The sequence below is a fragment of the Engystomops pustulosus genome, chromosome 11 (genome assembly GCF_040894005.1).
Source record: "Engystomops pustulosus chromosome 11, aEngPut4.maternal, whole genome shotgun sequence".
NCBI classification, from domain to species: domain Eukaryota; kingdom Metazoa; phylum Chordata; class Amphibia; order Anura; family Leptodactylidae; genus Engystomops; species Engystomops pustulosus.
Window position 1 is genome coordinate 6497683 of NC_092421.1, and position 22540 is coordinate 6520222.

The window sequence follows — 22540 nt, forward strand, 5'->3', positions numbered from 1 at the left end:
CGATGGGTTTAGGGTCCAATAAAAAAAAAAAAAAAAAAAGGCCCACATTTACAAACTCAGGACAATGGAAAAGCTCGCGTGGTTCTGCAGCTGCACCGACATTCCAGATTTCCGGCAATATATCAAGTATCACAGAGTGAAGGGCAGAATATTGCTCATCCGGCTTTATATGGCTGTAAGGAAGAGTCGAAAGCCGCGCTCGCAGATGATCTGTACGTCCCCTGGGGGGATATTATCTGAAGATTAAGCCCATATATTTTGCACAGAGATGACAGATTTCATGGAAACCAGGAGCCGTGAAAATATTACTTTGCCGTGAAAAATCGTGACAGCGCTGGAAGCCGGCACATCCTTTATTATCTTCTGTTTCTCGCCAAATTTCACTACTAAAATCTGATCGCTGGTCCTAGTGACTATACAACATCAAACTTGGATTGATTTATCATGAGACCAATATGGAAAATATTTTCCTGACATTCTACGAGTTCAAATTGACACATCCGGGTAATTGTGAGACAAAGCAAAATTAGGGGAGGGGGGGCGACTTTACTTAAAACAATGTTGTGTCCTTAAACCACCAACACCAAACTGAGAAACTTTGCAATTTCTTTTAATCCAATTAGAACCTGCACCCGAAATCATTCATGGACCCAAATTGCACAGAAAAGATTGACAAATATACATTATAATACTATTTAGACTTGGGGCTTGGCTTTGTGTACAGCGAGGGTTACATAAGGTTCACCACCATAACAACCCCCCCCCTCCCCCACCCAATCGGCAGAACAAGGACCTGCAGTTGCAAACACTTGGCATTGGCACGTTGTGTTAGCCATGCCAACTCTGATTGGTTTGATGCTGCTACATTGCAGGGACGGGACCCCTTGTATCATGACTATGATGTATTGAGTCCTCTCCTTGGCACTGTGATTGGCATATGACACCCAACCAGAACATGTTTTGGTTTTCAAGGTCGTCTGAATAAGCCCTTACTTGGGCTTTTTAGTACAAAGAACTGGTGCAAGAAGAGCCGGTGACAACAGTGGGCATACCTGGGCAAGTACCGGGGCCCACATAAGGCATAATCCATGGGGGTGAGGAGGAGCTATATCTAATGAATCCATAGGGCCTGGGGGAAGAGGGGGTTGTATATAAAATACCCATGAGGGGGCTGTTTGTTATGATAAATGTAGGGTTTTTTTTTAGGGAACAGGAGTCGGTTTTGTTTTCTGAATTTTTAATGGCGCCACAGGAGTTCACTGCAAAGGGGCCCACTGAGGCTCTGTCACCTAGGGGCCCACTGAGACCTGGAGCCGGCCCTGGGTGCCAGTATCATATTAAGGATTAAAATCTCTTTCCAAATGCATCCAGGCTTGTGGTTCTCAGTACCACAAAACTGGTGATATGGGAAGTAGATAAAGATATAGTACAATTGCAAGATACAGATAATGTTCCATTTCTCATTTAACTTCCTGTACCTCCAATTCACAGTGATTTGAAGGATGACCTCATCTTTAATATGACAAATATGATACCGAGTTCCATGGTTCTATTTGCTTTAGAGCCCAAGATACATTGTAAGTGCCATTCTTCTTCCAGTCTCTAAAAGTAACACTTCTCAGCTAATTTGCATATGGATTTGGAGGCAAGTAATTAGGTGAGATTTCACATAAGAGAGGGAAGGTTGGAGTCAAAGCCGGATTCCTTTAAAGTTTAAAATTTACACAATATTAATTCTTGATTTGGTTTCAGTGCACAAACAAGCACCAGGTATCCACATCCTCTATACCTGAGGAATTGGATTCTGTTCTGTATCTTTACCATGTGAACAAGGCCAAAGTGCATGTTCTTTATTCATTCCACAATCCCAGAGCAAATGTAAATGTAAACACGAGTCTCCTTCACTTTTGCACTTGGGAGAGATCAGTGCAATTATTTCCAATTAATATGAGTAGCTTGGACACGAGCCTCGCCTCCATGTACAACGAGAGCTTTACTATGTACAAAAGCCTCTGCAGAAATTAATTGCATGGAAAAGTCCTGTGCGCTTCATTACATAAGAAGACTATGTTCCATAAATATATAATCAGATCCCTAACCTGGGAGCTGCCAGAGATCAGAGCGTCTGCCGGCCACGGCTTAATATCATCGGACTGGGTTCTGCTGCAGGTCGGTTTTTCCATCAAGCATTTATGGGCCCTGCCAGTGTTACAAGGGACCTGTAAAACATCTCTATAATCCTGCAGTTCCTGTGCATGAATTTAGCTTTTCCCTACAAGAGCAGATTTTGTTGCCAAAAAGTTTATTTTGTGATTTTGAGTGGAGGGATAATACCAGAGGTGTGATGTTATTTTAACAGTGAACAGACCGAGCAGCTGAGCTGCAGAAACCAATGAATTCTTCCGAGAGCCAATAAAATGGCTGAACAAACATCTGCAATAAATGGAATCGGCATCTGCACATGGCACGGTGAAAGAGGACGCAAGAGCGGAGGTAGGCGAGGAGGACGGAAGAGCGGAGGTAGGCGAGGAGGACGCAAGAGCGGAGGTAGGCGAGGAGGACGCAAGAGCGGCGGTAGGTGAAAGAGGACACAAGAGCGGAGGTAGGCGAGGAGGACGCAAGAGCGGAGGTAGGCGAGGAGGACGCAAGAGCGGAGGTAGGCGAGGAGGACGCAAGAGCGGAGGTAGGCGAGGAGGACGCAAGAGCGGAGGTAGGCGAGGAGGACGCAAGAGCGGAGGTAGGCGAGGAGGACGCAAGAGCGGAGGTAGGCGAGGAGGACGCAAGAGCGGAGGTAGGCGAGGAGGACGCAAGAGCGGAGGTAGGCGAGGAGGACGCAAGAGCGGAGGTAGGCGAGGAGGACGCAAGAGCGGAGGTAGGCGAGGAGGACGCAAGAGCGGAGGTAGGCGAGGAGGACGCAAGAGCGGAGGTAGGCGAGGAGGACGCAAGAGCGGAGGTAGGCGAGGAGGACGCAAGAGCGGAGGTAGGCGAGGAGGACGCAAGAGCGGAGGTAGGCGAGGAGGACGGAAGAGCGGAGGTAGGCGAGGAGGATGGAGACGCTGGAACAGCAACATAATGGAATCTAAGAAAAGTAAAAGGACCATTGCCGATCTCTGTCTACTGAGCCAAACACATAAGCCTGAAGTTTGCGACACAAATTTCATAGAACTTCACTGACCAGACTGAGGATGAAAGGTCCTCACTAATGTAACCAGAAGAAAAGATTCTTGGAGATGTACAGCCACATGTAGCAAAGTTTCACTTTCCAGGTTGAAAGGTTAAACACATTAATAGATGTGATGAAAAAAACCCACAGAAATAAAAACACAACCACTAGGTCCACATATGTGAATTTCTTATTCTTGGCTGGAGAAACTCTCATTTCCTTTAACTAGAGCGCAGTGAATTTCAGGATCTCAGTTTTCATTACGAAAAGTAAAACATTAACAATTTTTTGTTTTTTTTTTGCACACTAGGTTTATGCTTAGAGGGGTTGACCAGATTCAGCAAATAATTGGTGTCAATCTATAGGAAGCTTTCCCGGTGCTAGCACCGACGGTGGGTGTTACCGGTAAGTCTTTGCAGCAATGACTTACCATCTATGGAGAGGGCTCAGCCTGTGAGCCCTCTCCGTGCACTGAGTCGGGGGTGGAGGTGGGGTTTAAATGAAATTAAGGTGCAGCTGTGCAGGGTGCAATTTTTCCATTTTGATAAGTTCTGTCCATTGACCCCACTTTTTTGGTATATATCTAATCTGGATTCCCGGAGAGTTGTCTCCGTTTTTCCATTTTACCCATAACCTTAATTTTCGATAACCAATCTGTGACCAAAGTAAGAGAGTGTTTACCCCTTTGTATAAATAGTAATAAAAGAAAACAATGGGCAATAGATTGCGGTGTGTGGCAGGTTCTCTTTAAGCATAATTCAGTGCTCACACAATAGCAACATCTAACACTCCACCTGCAATGAATGTTTATTCTGCTTTTGTTATTCTACTGATACGATCCTATTGGATTATTGCCGACTGAAGAAATGATCAGATATTAGAATGTAAGGGTTAACTCCCCCCATAGATGATCCAAATAAGCCAAAGATCATGCGGCACGATTCCACTAAAATGGGGGTAACTCTTCAACTGCTCCTGATGTATTTAGAGAATCTGACAAAATCTACATTGTATTTCCCCGGGTAAGTCTGTGACATGTGAGAAACCCTTCCGTTATAGAAACAAAACTCTTGTGTTGTGGAGCTCAAAGGCTAAAAAAAGCTGAAGGAGAATCCCAGAGTTTCACGAGCAGCCAATGGAAACGGCTTATATTTGGGGGGAGCATTCGAGGTTTAGCCTCTAACGGGTTCCTCAGTGAATGAGCCTTTCTCCGGGCGATGCTTTATAGACTGTGAAAGTGATGAAGGCGGCAGGTTTACAGAAAAACACCGTGAAGTCATTTCCGCAAGTCTCACAACTAATAACTTTGCAACTGTATTTATGGAAAGGCCGGTTATAGGAGAGATTAGAGGCACAATCCCCCATTTGTTACGCACAATATCTTAGTAGCGCTTATTACCTTTCTCATTTGACAATTATTATAGTATTTGAACGGCAGATTGGTTAACAAGAAAAATCGACGGTGCAAGAGAAAAAGGATAAAAAGTCCAATAAATATCAAGACTAGAAATATAAAAATACAAGATATTCCTCTGCTTCAATGTCTTTTTCATCAAATATTGCAGAACCGCCAGTCTGAATAGTCAGAACAGGACCTTTAAACTGCTCGAAAAGAGGCAAAAACCTGCTCCATCCTTCGGTGTGGTGTTCGTCCCACTGGAGTAGCTCGTTGGTCTCCCGGCTCGATGTATGTTGCGGTGCACGTATGCGGTCTTCCGATCGCTCCACCACTTGTTCCCACTGAACACCAGTTCCAAATAAACCAATAAACATAAGCTGCAGGCAGTGCCGAATGTGCAATTCTTCTTTTTAAAGCTTATGTTTTATTGGTTTATTTGGAACTGGTGCTCAGTGGGAACAAGTCACACAGGTGCGCGGCTCCTTGTGCATCACACAGGTGCGCGGCTCCTTGTGCATCACACAGGTGCGCGGCTCCTTGTGCATCACACAGGTGCGCGGCTCCTTGTGCATCACACAGGTGCGCGGCTCCTTGTGCATCACACAGGTGCGCGGCTCCTTGTGCATCACACAGGTGCGCGGCTCCTTGTGCATCACACAGGTGCGCGGCTCCTTGTGCATCACACAGGTGCGCGGCTCCTTGTGCATCACACAGGTGCGCGGCTCCTTGTGCATCACACAGGTGCGCGGCTCCTTGTGCATCACACAGGTGCGCGGCTCCTTGTGCATCACACAGGTGCGCGGCTCCTTGTGCATCACACAGGTGCGCGGCTCCTTGTGCATCACACAGGTGCGCGGCTCCTTGTGCATCACACAGGTGCGCGGCTCCTTGTGCATCACACAGGTGCGCGGCTCCTTGTGCATCACACAGGTGCGCGGCTCCTTGTGCATCACACAGGTGCGCGGCTCCTTGTGCATCACACAGGTGCGCGGCTCCTTGTGCATCACACAGGTGCGCGGCTCGTTATATCACACAGCTCTGATTACTCTGTGTGATACTAAAGAGCCATGCACCTGTGTAACCATGGACAGATTGTATAGAACATAAATTTAATATATTTTCATATTTTTGTGTAAGACTTTTGTGACTGTTACATTTATGGCCAAGTTCAAGGTAGTGAACACTATGTAGATACTATATCACCATTTGTGGAGAAAGTCCACTAACACATGAGCCAGGCAGGGAAAAAAAAAAAAAAAAAACCACTGGGTATATATTTATAGCAAGTACTTCAAATGAAAAAATTACACAACCACTTGTTAGAAAAGTTCACTTTTTGGGGAGCAAAGGAGTTAAATCTTCATGTACTCTAGAAGTGGTTTAGTGTAGTTTAATTTGCACAAGTCTACACCCAAGATCAAAAGGAAATTAGCCGGAGCCAAGAAGGGTCTGGACGCGAGCCGAGAAGAATGAACACAGATCTTTATTATTCCTATTTAGCATCAAATTACGAAGACCTGCTGAGCTAGTCACAAAGAGGACAGCAAACTGCCCGAGACTGGGGCAGGTAATGATACCAAACCCACTGACTGGTGGAGGGGAGGGGGGGGGGTTAATTCACTTTATGCAGATATAATATGGCAACAGTAACACAAAGGAGCACATTTTACTATTATTAATGTATTTTAAATGACTTGAGATTTTTTAGTAAAAATTTTAAAAATGGATAAAGATATTCTAGGCAAGTTTTAGAAACTACTTCATCAGTCATGGTGTAATTAAGTAACACATTTACACAGTGGAACATAGGAATGGTGTCAAAATCACCTGAATGAGAAAAGAAAGCTAGTCCTTAAAGGGAACCTACCACTTAAAAATGGTAATTCTAGCCCTCAAATACATCGCACCAGCTCAGAGTGAGCCGGTGCCGGAGCATATTTTCATTAATTACAGAAACTGCCGATTGTTTTATTAAACTCTTTTTTCTACCTTATATTGCAAGGACACTTCGGCGCACCAGGATAGGGCTCGGCGCACCATGCGCGCGACCGTGCACCTGATTCGGAAGTGTCGGAGAGCCGGTGACGTCACAGAGCCCTCGGGAACACTCGCGCCTGCGCAACGTTGCACGGCCAGCTTAGCTCGCGAAGTTGCACAGCCGCGGGTGTGCCTGAGAGCTCGGTGAAGTCACCGTCTCTCTGGCACTTCCGAATCAGGTGCACGCACGGTCGCGCGCGGGGAGGGCCGAAGCGTGCTTGCAATATAAAGTATAAAAGAGTTTAATAAAGCAATCGGAGTTCTGCCCATGCACATTAGCTCCGGCTTCGGAGCAGTGGCAGCGCAGCCGAAAATTTACAAATTAGGGTATTAAAGATTTTAAAAAGATAACGGGGACGTGAGATTTAGCTCTAAAGAGGGCTATCCTTACGTCCCATACATCTACCTATCACCCGTTCTACCTTTATAGGTAGAATCGTGGTGGTAGGTTCCCTTTAAAGAGGGACACAAAGTTTAATGTGACACATTAACAATTTTTTGTTTTTTTTTTGCACACTAGGTTTATGCTTAGAGGGGTTGACCAGATTCAGCAAATAATTGGTGTCAATCTATAGGAAGCTTTCCCGGTGCTAGCACCGACGGTGGGTGTTACCGGTAAGTCTTTGCAGCAATGACTTACCATCTATGGAGAGGGCTCAGCCTGTGAGCCCTCTCCGTGCACTGAGTCGGGGGTGGAGGTGGGGTTTAAATGAAATTAAGGTGCAGCTGTGCAGGGTGCAATTTTTCCATTTTGATAAGTTCTGTCCATTGACCCCACTTTTTTGGTATATATCTAATCTGGATTCCCGGAGAGTTGTCTCCGTTTTTCCATTTTACCCATAACCTTAATTTTCGATAACCAATCTGTGACCAAAGTAAGAGAGTGTTTACCCCTTTGTATAAATAGTAATAAAAGAAAACAATGGGCAATAGATTGCGGTGTGTGGCAGGTTCTCTTTAAGCATAATTCAGTGCTCACACAATAGCAACATCTAACACTCCACCTGCAATGAATGTTTATTCTGCTTTTGTTATTCTACTGATACGATCCTATTGGATTATTGCCGACTGAAGAAATGATCAGATATTAGAATGTAAGGGTTAACTCCCCCCATAGATGATCCAAATAAGCCAAAGATCATGCGGCACGATTCCACTAAAATGGGGGTAACTCTTCAACTGCTCCTGATGTATTTAGAGAATCTGACAAAATCTACATTGTATTTCCCCGGGTAAGTCTGTGACATGTGAGAAACCCTTCCGTTATAGAAACAAAACTCTTGTGTTGTGGAGCTCAAAGGCTAAAAAAAGCTGAAGGAGAATCCCAGAGTTTCACGAGCAGCCAAAGGAAACGGCTTATATTTGGGGGACACCTTCACACGGAGCATTCAAGGTTTAGCCTCTAACGGGATCCTCAGTGAATGAGCCTTTCTCCGGGCGATGCTTTATAGACTGTGAAAGTGATGAAGGCGGCAGGTTTACAGAAAAACACCGTGAAGTCATTTCCGCAAGTCTCACAACTAATAACTTTGCAACTGTATTTATGGAAAGGCCGGTTATAGGAGAGATTAGAGGCACAATCCCCCATTTGTTACGCACAATATCTTAGTAGCGCTTATTACCTTTCTCATTTGACAATTATTATAGTATTTGAACGGCAGATTGGTTAACAAGAAAAATCGACGGTGCAAGAGAAAAAGGATAAAAAGTCCAATAAATATCAAGACTAGAAATATAAAAATACAAGATATTCCTCTGCTTCAATGTCTTTTTCATCAAATATTGCAGAACCGCCAGTCTGAATAGTCAGAACAGGACCTTTAAACTGCTCGAAAAGAGGCAAAAACCTGCTCCATCCTTCGGTGTGGTGTTCGTCCCACTGGTGCGCGGCTCCTTGTGCATCACACAGGTGCGCGGCTCCTTGTGCATCACACAGGTGCGCGGCTCCTTGTGCATCACACAGGTGCGCGGCTCCTTGTGCATCACACAGGTGCGCGGCTCCTTGTGCATCACACAGGTGCGCGGCTCCTTGTGCATCACACAGGTGCGCGGCTCCTTGTGCATCACACAGGTGCGCGGCTCCTTGTGCATCACACAGGTGCGCGGCTCCTTGTGCATCACACAGGTGCGCGGCTCCTTGTGCATCACACAGGTGCGCGGCTCGTTATATCACACAGCTCTGATTACTCTGTGTGATACTAAAGAGCCATGCACCTGTGTAACCATGGACAGATTGTATAGAACATAAATTTAATATATTTTCATATTTTTGTGTAAGACTTTTGTGACTGTTACATTTATGGCCAAGTTCAAGGTAGTGAACACTATGTAGATACTATATCACCATTTGTGGAGAAAGTCCACTAACACATGAGCCAGGCAGGGAAAAAAAAAAAAAAAAAACCACTGGGTATATATTTATAGCAAGTACTTCAAATGAAAAAATTACACAACCACTTGTTAGAAAAGTTCACTTTTTGGGGAGCAAAGGAGTTAAATCTTCATGTACTCTAGAAGTGGTTTAGTGTAGTTTAATTTGCACAAGTCTACACCCAAGATCAAAAGGAAATTAGCCGGAGCCAAGAAGGGTCTGGACGCGAGCCGAGAAGAATGAACACAGATCTTTATTATTCCTATTTAGCATCAAATTACGAAGACCTGCTGAGCTAGTCACAAAGAGGACAGCAAACTGCCCGAGACTGGGGCAGGTAATGATACCAAACCCACTGACTGGTGGAGGGGAGGGGGGGGGGTTAATTCACTTTATGCAGATATAATATGGCAACAGTAACACAAAGGAGCACATTTTACTATTATTAATGTATTTTAAATGACTTGAGATTTTTTAGTAAAAATTTTAAAAATGGATAAAGATATTCTAGGCAAGTTTTAGAAACTACTTCATCAGTCATGGTGTAATTAAGTAACACATTTACACAGTGGAACATAGGAATGGTGTCAAAATCACCTGAATGAGAAAAGAAAGCTAGTCCTTAAAGGGAACCTACCACTTAAAAATGGTAATTCTAGCCCTCAAATACATCGCACCAGCTCAGAGTGAGCCGGTGCCGGAGCATATTTTCATTAATTACAGAAACTGCCGATTGTTTTATTAAACTCTTTTTTCTACCTTATATTGCAAGGACACTTCGGCGCACCAGGATAGGGCTCGGCGCACCATGCGCGCGACCGTGCACCTGATTCGGAAGTGTCGGAGAGCCGGTGACGTCACAGAGCCCTCGGGAACACTCGCGCCTGCGCAACGTTGCACGGCCAGCTTAGCTCGCGAAGTTGCACAGCCGCGGGTGTGCCTGAGAGCTCGGTGAAGTCACCGTCTCTCTGGCACTTCCGAATCAGGTGCACGCACGGTCGCGCGCGGGGAGGGCCGAAGCGTGCTTGCAATATAAAGTATAAAAGAGTTTAATAAAGCAATCGGAGTTCTGCCCATGCACATTAGCTCCGGCTTCGGAGCAGTGGCAGCGCAGCCGAAAATTTACAAATTAGGGTATTAAAGATTTTAAAAAGATAACGGGGACGTGAGATTTAGCTCTAAAGAGGGCTATCCTTACGTCCCATACATCTACCTATCAACCGTTCTACCTTTATAGGTAGAATCGTGGTGGTAGGTTCCCTTTAAAGAGGGACACAAAGTTTAATGTGACAGGGTGCCTAGAAATACTTTCCAGTTTTATCAAGAGGTAGGTAGACATTAGCGCCAACCTTGAGCGCATGACGGTTCCCGTGCATTTTAGGTACAGATGTTCCTTGATGGAGAAGCAATGTGGAAAGATGAATTTGGCTGTAGCACAGACTCAATTAGCCTTGAGGTACATCTAACAAGCAGGACGTCCGTGTTTGTCTGAGATGTGGGAATATAAGGATTCCACATCCACGCTGGCCAAGATGCTGTACTCCGATAATAACAGGTACTCGGCAGTTTCAAACTTCCGTGTGAAAGTATCCAAATCAGAACAACTTAATTCGCACCTCCCTGAACGGGTGGTAGCCTCACTGTCGACATCCATTCCGTTTAAGTCGTTTGGGGGGCCGATGAAGTATTTGGAGGTGTATATTCCCTCTGAGCCTTTCGAGGCGTTCACTCTTAACTACACTCCACTGCTGAGTTCAGTGGGAAAGGATATGGCGGGTTGGGCCAAGTTGCCCCTTTCATGCATGGATAGCATGAACGTCTTGAAAATTAATATTCTCCCCCAAATTTTGTCTTAGAAACAGTTCCAGCGGCGGTGCCTGGCTCCTTTCTGCGTAAGCTACGTTCCTTGGCCATGCAGTTTGTATGGGGGTCCTTAAGACCATGGTTGCATAGGCTGTGGGTGGAAATTAAGACAACTAGCAATCTTTCTCCTACCTTGTGGATTCTTCCTAGTCCACATTCAGGACGACTACGCTTATCCCCTTTGTTTAATGTAGTCCTGCAGGTATGGGATGGGGTGCTGTGTAAAGGACTGGCCTCTTATCGTCCTGGTCCGCTTTCTTCTCTAACCTATAATCCGATCATCCCATTGGGTCTGACAGTTCTTAACAGTCCCAGATAGCCCAGTACTCCAAGTCCGTCACATGTTGTCTTCAACAAGTCTACAGTCTGTGGCCGTAAAATATGCCCCGGGGTCGTAGATGGCCCTGTCGGCATCAGATCAATAGTTTCTGCAAGGCCCTGGCTCCCCGGGGGGACCTTACCAGAGATCTCAACACCTTTGAGGAGTGGTGTGTCACGTCTGCTCCTGCTGCGCATTTAATTTCAGCGGTCTATGGGTAGTTGTGGGGAAATGTCATGGGGGTCGTAGGACCAGATTTCACGAATCCTGGGAAAGAAAGTGTCAGCAGGAGGAGTGGTCAAAATCACACTCACAAAGCCTCAATTTCTTGCCCATTGCAGGAGACGAGCTAAAAAATACTGTCACAATACTACAGGACAACGTCTGTTTTACACAGGTTTTACCCATCAGAGTCCAACAGGTGCTGGAGATGTGGGGTAGAGGGGTCAATGCTCCATATATGGTGGACGTGACGTAGTCAAAGATCTATGGGAGGCGTTTTTTTTGCTATATGATAGAATGACATCCTCCTCCACCACATATAGTCCGGCCGTAGGCCTTCTGTCCCTGTACTGTAATGGCAATGAGACGGGTCATCCCCAGATTATGGAAGTCTACTACTCCCTCCTCTAGAGCCATGTGGTCTAGGATGGAGGAGATAGTAGTTCTGGATGATTTCCGGCCTGATGCAGCGCACCAATTCCATCTACGACGGCAGCCATGGGTCTCATTTAGAGAGTCGCCACAGTTTAAATTAGAGGTCTGTAACCTGCAGCTATTCCATGGGATGCTCCCTCCCCCCCCCCTTGTACATACTCCAAAGGCAGGCAGGGAGGCCGGATAGAGATATATATATATATATATATATATATATATATATATATATATATATATATATATAGATATATATATATATATATATATATATATATATATATATATAGGGCACCGCTTTATGAGGTTTTCTTCATATACTTCTCTTGCACCAGAGTTATGCGCGATTTGTTTCATTGTTGCTCCTTTTTCTGCAATATTCATTCCATGTATGCGTTTAATAAAATCTTTATTGAACCTAAAATATGAAATTGTAGACTCATAAGTGGTAGAATAGCAGCAGCAGCCGACGATCTTCTTCCATCCATTCTCTGCAGAGATGCGCGGGTGTATTCTTGCATCAATTACAATCCGGAATCCTTATGAATTAGAAGGACATGTAACCATCCAGAAAGACACATGAAGACTATACGTGAGCCAGGTTTACCCGCACGATGAACAAGCCAATCACACAAAGCGCAGGGCTGCAGCAGCTGCGTCTCCTGCCCGGTGGGAGGCCGGGCACTTTACACAGCAGACAGCTCGCTGCGGGCGTGTGATTAGCACAGTGGGCATTGTTGGATGGAGAAGGTCTCGTGTGTATGTGTATGACTGCATACAGAGGGCAATGATACTGCCTTCTCTTACATTGCTGCACATGTAAGCCACCGAGAAATCCAGTATCTGTGTATCACGTGTAAGGTGCAGTAGATTTAATCTTATGGGAAAGAATCATCTTGCGTCCATGCAGCAGATAAACACATGAGCACAATGACAATAACAAGAAATACAAACATAGAATATTCAGACAAAAATTAATAAAACAGAATGGTAACAAAAAAAAAAACAACATTGTAGCCAACCCATATGGCAAAACAGCCACATATATTATATTGTACAAGAACAAATCATTTCTTTAGGGAAAATAAAAGGAAAGAGCCGATACATATTGCATACGACGCCTTCATGTAAAATGGCAGCTTCAGAAATCGCATCTGTCACCGTTAGCGAATGACAAGAGGCGCGCTATGAACCCGAGGAGAAAGGAAAAGCACAATCCTCATCTTTGCTTTTGGGATAATGTGGATGTGAGTGCGATTAGAGGCGTGGGAAAGCGGAGAGAGATACGCAGCAACCAACCTCCAATTACCGTCAATCATGAAGGGGGAGGGGAGTCAACTTCAGGAGAGAATGACTATTCCCGAAATAATTACAGCATTAGCGGCGTCTTATCTCACCCCCTGAGCATCGCCACAGTACTGAAAGGGTGTACACAGAGCAGAGCCTCGGCTTCTTCATATGCCTGCCTTGTCATTAGCAAGTTGGTTCCTTAGCAACAGACTTCCACCAAATATTTTGGCAGTGATTCAGGGATCCCCCTTTTCCTCCCCACCAGGCACTTTCCATCACTCTTTTGTGTAGATTAATGGGGCTCCACATATGACACACAAGGGGGTCCAGGAGACAATATCCAAAGTGTAGAAGACAGGGAGTGAAAATGAAGGGAGGATTTATGTATTAATGTTATCAGTTGTAAAAATGTATCAAAAATTTAAACAAAAAAGGAAGGAAGGTACGAAGGAAGGAAGGTACGAAGGAAGGAAGGAAGGTACGAAGGAAGGAAGGAAGGAAGGTACGAAGGAAGGAAGGAAGGAAGGTACGAAGGAAGGAAGGAAGGTACGAAGGAAGGAAGGAAGGAAGGTACGAAGGAAGGAAGGAAGGAAGGAAGGAAGGTACGAAGGTACGAAGGTAGGAAGGTACGAAGGAAGGTACGAAGGAAGGAAGGTACGAAGGAAGGAAGGTACGAAGGAAGGAAGGAAGGAAGGTACGAAGGAAGGAAGGAAGGAAGGTACGAAGGAAGGAAGGAAGGAAGGTACGAAGGAAGGTACGAAGGAAGGAAGGAAGGTACGAAGGAAGGAAGGTACGAAGGAAGGAAGGAAGGAAGGTACGAAGGAAGGAAGGAAGGAAGGTACGAAGGAAGGAAGGAAGGTACGAAGGAAGGAAGGAAGGAAGGTACGAAGGAAGGAAGGAAGGAAGGTACGAAGGAAGGAAGGAAGGTACGAAGGAAGGAAGGAAGGAAGGTACGAAGGAAGGAAGGAAGGAAGGAAGGAAGGTACGAAGGTACGAAGGTAGGAAGGTACGAAGGAAGGTACGAAGGAAGGAAGGTACGAAGGAAGGAAGGTACGAAGGAAGGAAGGTACGAAGGAAGGAAGGAAGGAAGGTACGAAGGAAGGAAGGAAGGAAGGTACGAAGGAAGGAAGGAAGGAAGGTACGAAGGAAGGTACGAAGGAAGGAAGGAAGGTACGAAGGAAGGAAGGAAGGTACGAAGGAAGGAAGGAAGGTACGAAGGAAGGAAGGAAGGTACGAAGGAAGGAAGGAAGGTACGAAGGAAGGAAGGTACGAAGGTACGAAGGAAGGAAGGAAGGTACGAAGGAAGGAAGGTACGAAGGAACGAAGGAAGGTACGAAGGAACGAAGGAAGGTACGAAGGAAGGAAGGAAGGTACGAAGGAAGGAAGGTACGAAGGAAGGAAGGTACGAAGGAAGGAAGGTACGAAGGAAGGAAGGTACGAAGGAAGGAAGGTACGAAGGAAGGAAGGTACGAAGGAAGGAAGGTACGAAGGAAGGAAGGTACGAAGGAAGGAAGGTACGAAGGAAGGTACGAAGGAAGGAAGGAAGGAACGAACGAACGAACGAACGAACGAAGGTACGAAGGAAGGAAGGAAGGAACGAACGAACGAACGAACGAAGGAAGGAAGGTACGAAGGAAGGAAGGAAGGAAGGAAGGAAGGTACGAAGGAAGGAAGGAAGGAAGGTACGAAGGAAGGAAGGAAGGAAGGAAGGAAGGTGCATCTGTTGACATCAGTGGAAGAAATCACTTACGGTCAATTACATTAGAGAAAATGAACTGAAAGATGCTCATATAATACTAAAGGGCAATGTATGGTCACGTTGGAGGTTCATCCACAGGGGTCCGAATCCCACAGACCAGACAGCAAGAATGAATTGAAGGCAGGTAGGTGCTTCTCTTATGGACTATGTTACATCTCTAGTCTCTGTACATTGTGCATGCTGGTACTTGGAAGTGAAGAGGAGCACTTTGCTTTAGTTTGGCTTAAAAATGGGAAAAAAAAAAAAAAAAATTTAAAGGGGTTTTTCCACGATGACAAGTTAGGCCCTATCCACAGGATAGGACCCAACTTGCTGATCAGTGAGGGTCTAATTGCGGAGACCACAACAGATCGTGAAAACATGGGGTCCAACCGCTACGTAGAGCGGCAACTTCCATAGGGATTAATAGAGCAGAACGGTCATGCGCAGCCATGTGCTCCATTAGTGCGGGGATCGGCGAGGGGTCCGTCTTACCGCTCATTTTTTCGCAATCTGCTTGGGTCTCAACATGGATAGGGCCTAACTTGTCTTGTGGGAGAACCCCTTAAAGTGTTTGGTCTGGGGTATATATATATATATATATCAGCGGGGGCCTCATCATCCTTGTTGCGGCCTTAAAGTGCCCGGATGTCATTCTACTACCTGCTAAGTAGTTACAGTTATACAGCTAAACCAATACAATCAGCCATTTCATTAGATAACCAGAAACACATCACAGTCAGCAGCCAAATAGCCCCGTCTGTAGACTCCCCTGCCACCCCTCTTATGTATGTCCAAATGTGGAGGGGAACTATGCAAATACGTTTCCATTAAATGGAAAACAATGGCTTCTTTTGCTACCTTGAAAGGCAGCGTCCTCACCACCAAGTATGACCTACAAGAAGCCTAATAACATGATCTGGGATAAAGTCAAACCAATATATCTATGCCAGAAGGAACAGACTCCCCACTGTAGACAGCGCCGTTACGACCTGGTTGGGCCTCGTCAGTACAGAGTAGGGAACTGGTTTGGCTGTGTGAGAGGATATTGACTAGGGTCAGAGAGTAAGTTCTCTTAACTGAGAGGTTGCCAATTAAAGTCGCCTTAAAGGCACGTGGAGACACAGCCATATAGTCTCCACACGCCTTTAAGGTGGCCTTAATTGGCAACCTCTCCACAAGGAGAACTCTTACCATCTGACCAATGTGGAGGGGAAGGAGGAAATGTAATCTTTTCTCCACTCCCCAGGAGATACAGCAGGCCCCTTCTCTGCTCCTGTGTGCAGCAGTTGTATGCGGCTCTGAAACTCGGCAGATGCAACGTGATGACATCATCACATCTGCCAACATCAGAGCCACGTACAGCCACTGCAAGGCGGAATAAAGACTAAGACTACATTCACACTGCCGCAATGGGGGGCGTACATATACGGCCGATATACACTCACCGGCCACTTTATTAGGTGCACCATGCTAGTAACAGGTTGGACCCCCTTTTGCCTTCAGAACTGCCTCAATTCTTCGTGGCATAGATACAACAAAGTGCTGGAAGCTCCTCAGAGATTTTGCTCCATATTGACATGATGGCATCACACAGTTGCCGCAGATTTGTCTGCTCTATTGGATGCTCTATTGGATTGAGATCTGGTGACTGTGGAGGCCATTTGTGTCCAGTGACCTCATTGTCATGTTCAAGAAACCAGTCTGAGATGATTCCAGCTTTATGACATGGCGCATTATCCTGCTGAAAGTAGCCATCAGATGTTACAGGGTACATTGTGCTCATAAAGGGATGGACATGGTCAGCAACAATACTCAGGTAGGCTGTGGCGTTGTACCAAGGGGCCCAAAGACACCATGACACCACCACCACCAGCCTGAGCCGCTGATACAAGGCAGGATGGATCCATGACACCACCACCAGCAGCCTGAGCCGCTGATACAAGGCAGGATGGATCCATGACACCACCACCACCAGCCTGACCCGCTGATACAAGGCAGGATGGATCCATGACACCACCACCACCAGCCTGAGCCGCTGATACAAGGCAGGATGGATCCATGACACCACCACCACCAGCCTGAGCTGCTGATACAAGGCAGGATGGATCCATGACACCACCACCACCAGCCTGAGCCGCTGATACAAGGCAGGATGGATCCATGACACCACCACCACCAGCCTGAGCCGCTGATACAAGGCAGGATGGATCCATGACACCACCACCACCAGCCTGACCCGCTGATACAAGGCAGGATGGATCCATGACACCACCACCACCAGCCTGAGCCGCTGATACAAGGCAGGATGGATCCATGACACCACCACCACCAGCCTGAGCCGCTGATACAAGGCAGGATGGATCCATGACACCACCACCACCAGCCTGAGCCGCTGATACAAGGCAGGATGGATCCATGCTTTCATGTTGTTGACGCCAAATTCTGACCCTACCATCCGAATGTCGTAGCAGAAATCGAGACTCATCAGACCAGGCAACGTTTTTCCAATCTTCTACTGTCCAATTTCGATGAGCTTGTGCAAATTGTAGCCTCAGTTTCCTGTTCTTAGCTGAAAGGAGTGGCACCCGGTGTGGTCTTCTGCTGCTGTAGCCCATCTGCCTCAAAGTTGGACATACTGTGCGTTCAGAGATGCTCTTCTGCCTACCTTGGTTGTAACGGGTGGCGATTTGAGTCACTGTTGCCTTTCTATCAGCTCGAACCAGTCTGCCCATTCTCCTCTGACCTCTGGCATCAACAAGGCATTTCCGCCCACAGAACTGCCGCTCACTGGATGTTTTTTCTTTTTCGGACCATTCTCTGTAAACCCTAGAGATGGTTGTGCGTGAAAATCCCAGTAGATCAGCAGTTTCTGAAATACTCAGACCAGCCCTTCTGGCACCAACAACCATGCCACGTTCAAAGGCCTCAAATCACCTTTCTTCCCCATACTGATGCTCGGTGTGAACTGCAGGAGATTGTCTTGACCATGTCTACATGCCTAAATGCATGTTGCCGCCATGTGATTGGCTGATTAGAAATTAAGTGTTAACGAGCAGTTGGACAGGTGTACCTAATAAAGTGGCCGGTGAGTGTATGTCCCTCATAGACGGCAATGGACGTATGGCACCCTACGGGAGCGGTACGTTGCTGCACTCATCCCCTGCTCCTCTCCGCAGCGCTCATGTATGCCCGCCGTACTACGGTAGTGCGGGCATAAATTGTCTGAATGTAACCCAAGACTGCTGGAGCAGTGCTGGAGCGGGGAAAGACGAGTATTGAAGTACTCTAGGCCGTAAGCTTCTCTCCTAACTTCCACAGCATAGTGGCAGGGTGACAGGCCAGATACACAAGGCCGCTGGACAGATTGGACCTGGTGCTTGACACCAGTGCTTTAGGGGAAATCCATCAGCAGTTTTGAGAATGATTCCCCTGAAGGGAGACCTTTTTATGAAAGAACTGAAAAAAAGTTTAAAAACAAAACTTACTGCTATATAGTAAACTTTGGCCTTCTCCACCAGCTGCCAGTTCTCCTTCAGGTCAAGGTGCTTCGTTTTGTCATAGCAATTAGCAGCCGCCAAGTTTGCTACCAGAGATCTGGAAATAAGAGATTACGCATGATGCACTCGTCATACAAGGAATCAAAATGTGAAGTTGGATAAACTCACCCGCAGCAACATAAAAAATATCACACATAAACCAAAAAAATCTACAGTCGGGTCAATGTGCAGCACTGAAAACACAGCATATGCCCAATCTGAGCGCACAACATGCATTCAGCTCACTTATAGAAAAGTGTCAAACAAATATTTTGGATAGGACTATAAAAATCATTCAAAAGTAACATCTATCATTAAAACAGAGACACAAACTAACGATCGCTGCTTGTAGATAATTTATTCAGTAATCCTGACAGGTCTATTATATTCATGTGGCCGTTTGTTTTCACGCCAAAATTTTGTTTGTAAAAATACGTAAAATAACTAAATAACTCTCCATGAGGCTTCTGTACAAGTCCACTCCTCGTGAAAACACCACTTAAAAGCGTAAGAGTCATCCGAAATAATTTTTTATATTTATATATAATTTATATGCCCCGCCCCCACAATATCAAAAATCATCTGAAGTGACGGTTACTCTTTAAGCTTTTCCAGATTTCAGGGGTGCCTTCACCAGACCAAAATGTTTTAACTTTTTTTTTTTTTTAATGTTTTACAAATGCCCAAAATGATTTTAGACAACTCATTGTGTGTCTGCACCGATTGTGAACCCACCGGCTCAAAACATATGCAGCGGTGCCACCAGGAATGAAAAAAAAAATCATACATTAAGAAATTCTACAAAATGCAAGGACGGTTGAGGGTGCTGGCTGACCTGTTGTCACCCGTGATACACGCCGCACAGGTGCCCGTTGGTTGCTCGCTCTGCTCATAGTAGTGGGCATCCACGTGCGCTTCTTCAGTTTTCTTCTTCAAGATCTCTCCAAACTTGTCTTTGCCAATGCAACCAAAAAACGTTGCAACCTTATAAGGTTTCTGAATCATCCACTGTAACAGAAGAAAAGAATATTCACATTTAATGTAAATGGAACATTTCTCAGTATAATGCACGGCACAAAAAGCTACAATAGAAAATTGGCCACCTGAGGATTGAAAAACGAAAATCATAACCAACAACTCAACTCCACTGCCGTTGATGCATTCACAATTTTGCTATTTTGTGACATACAAGTCACCAGGGATGCGCCGTTGGTTCAGACATAACCTTTGAGGCCAATGATTGGCTGCAGTGGCCGACTCTCCCTTGAGCGGTAACATCAAAAGACAAGAGAAGGAGAAGTGGAGCCACAGAATTGGGAATGTGGCTCTGGAGCAAAGAGGTTCGATGCGTTTTTGTGGTGGTTATTATTACTACCTTGAAGAACCTTATAATTTTAGCTTGCCAGCCCCCTGCACCTCACCAACAATCAGAAATGCCCTCCCTGGTGTCTGTAACTATTACCGATTTATTAACCTTCTTTCGACTCCATTAGAAGGATAACACAAAGTGGCCATGGGGTTGGATTACCCTTCGGCAATGCATTCCCGCTCTTGTGCTAATCTACGTAACTTGCTGTAATTTATCCAAACATTACCCAGGGGAGGCGCGGGCGATGAGCTTGTTACGATGAGAAGGCTTCGCTTAGCATGCAAAAGGGAAAGGAGGGATTAAATATCGCGGAGAGACTCCACTGACGGCTAATGAATCCATAGCCCTGGATAGCGAGGAGAATGACGAGAAGGGGCAGGAGACGATTTGCCGGCTTCTCATTACATAAACTTATCCACTCAATCTTCTGGGCGAATTAAAAGCTGCGCCTATTTCCTGCCATGCGGAGAGGGTAGGGGGGGGGACACATCTAATTGTTTTCTGAACAACATTTAACAGATAAAAATCTCAATTACAATTGGGCGTTTTACTGGGTCATCGGGAGGTTAACAGCTCAATTACATCCAAATGCTACCTAATAGAGGAGAACAAACCGGCTGTGAATGGTAAATGTATCCTTCAGAAGTCAATAATAAAAACCTATAAAAGGTAAGCAAGCAAAGCTTGGGTACACATCACATTGTGCCATATGTAGCACTATATGTATCCTTATACAGACGGATAAGCCAGCCGGGGATCGCTCCTCCACTCTGAATGCGGGAGGAGTGTACAATCTGCTGCGGATGTATGGTGCGTTTCCCCTGTGAGGTCACTGCCCTTATATGGACACGGACATCACCGGCACCCTCCCACATCCACTCCCTATAGGCTACTATAGCCTCTGCTTAGCGTATATGTCTATCATAGCTGCGTCTTTCCATTGATTTGTCGTATACTGGTCAGAAAGATGGGACAACTATGCCTCCGTCTGCCAGTATGTGTCAATAGGGCCCACCAGTGCTTAGCCAATACTCCAGTCACCTTGATGGACGTCTGTCCCAAAAGATGCACAGAAGTAAATAGACTGCGGGTCGTGAATGTGCACTACAACATCCTTTATGTGGGGCTTCCAGACTCCCATTTAATTGATCGCACTGAAACTATGTATCCATAAAACAAGAGGTAAGTGTCTAAACTGAGAAAACCCATCAATGAAAGTAGTTACACAGTAAAGACCCCCCCCCCCCCCCTACACAAGACCAAACCAGGACAAACCGGCATCATCATTTCATGCTTGGATGAGAGTGCACATCTATAAACCCCAAAATAGACCCCCAGAGACAGGGCTTCTACCGCAAAACCAGAGACAAATACCACTTGTGGGCATTTGGACACATTTGCATGGGGTCAGGTAGTGAAAAAGTGTAATCCAGCAAATAAAAAAGATGCCACTCACTATTGGTGGGTGCCTCACGGCAGCTGTCAACTTGATGAACTGCTTGTACTCCCCTGACATTCTGCCACCTTGGGGCAAACACTTAAAGGGGGTTTTCTCACCTGGGGATTATAATTCAGTTTCATTCACCTTCCATATATAAACATTTCTTCAATTAGATGTTATTAAAATTTTTTTACCTGTGTGAAGATAATTTCTCATAAATGTAGTCATATGGTCCCTTAGAAACAAGACTGTGTCCTTGGATACAACCACCTCTGCTGGAGGGATTGTACAAATATACAAAAAGTTTTTGCATATGTAATGTCCGGGCGCTATAGAGACAGGACTCTATAGTGCGTGTCTGGCCACTGCTGCCAAAATGTGTGGTGGTCGTATCCAAGGAAGCCATCACGTTTCTTAGGGACAACATTGCTACATTTAGGAGAAATTATCTTCACACAGGAACATTTTTTAATAACACCAAATTGAAGAAATGTTTACATATGGCAAATGAATAAAATTTAATTTAAAGGCCCAGATGGGAAAACCCCTTTAAATCTTCAAGCAATTTTGTAAGCAAGTTGGACACAACAAAATTATCAATGATTGAATTGCTAAAAAAAAAAAATCTATTTTTTACATCACGACAACAGCTTTTTTTTTTACCACACAAGACAAAAACTCAACACAATTTTGGTCTCCAAGAAAGAAAAAAAATAACACATTTCGATACTAAATACTCAGCAGTTTCCATGGTTACCCATGTGCATTTTTAGACTACGTCATGCTTTGGCGTTAAATTCCTCCCCCTTTCTCCTCTGCAATGGCTGCAATTTCTTTATAGGATAAGAACAGAGCGGAGCGTCCAACCTCACTCCGAGGTCAAGAGAAGATGTGAGAGCTTTACTGGAACATCAAACTTAGCGACGCGTTTCAGCCCCGGACCGGAGCTTTCATCAGGTATAACATAACGGAACGGATGACAACGTTGTATCAGCCGAGTCACCGGGAACCCGGGAGTACGTGAATCGATCACGTGGGTCAGTTACACTAACTGTATTACACGAAGGCTGCGCTCCGTTTTTTCTGTCTTGCATCCGCACCATCCTGATTTCTGGGGTGGTTTGGATGACATCTTAGCCCCCTACCCCAGGTATCTGTTTATAGGATAATGGAATACAGGCGGTCCCCTTCTTAAGAACACCTGACTTACAGACGACCCCTAGTTACAGACAGATTGTTGATAATTTCCTGTACTTTATCCTTAGGCTACAATAATCAGCTGTAACAGATATCACAGGCGTCTGTAATGAAGATTTATTGTTACTCCTGGTTCTTATGACAACCCAACATTTTAAAA

At 45.4% G+C, this 22540-nt stretch overlaps 1 protein-coding gene across 2 annotated transcripts in view; it reads right to left on the reverse strand.

The window, feature by feature from the left end:
- The window catches only part of ADK (adenosine kinase), a 134116-nt gene that overhangs the window by 28298 nt on the left and 83278 nt on the right, over positions 1-22540 (reverse strand). For both annotated transcript variants that reach the window (XM_072131237.1, XM_072131236.1), the window contains exons 5-6: positions 19209-19381; positions 18323-18431 (exon numbers count right to left, since the gene is read on the reverse strand). In XM_072131237.1, coding sequence (XP_071987338.1) covers positions 18323-18431; positions 19209-19381 — 282 coding nt within the window. The remainder of the gene's footprint in view (positions 1-18322; positions 18432-19208; positions 19382-22540) is intronic.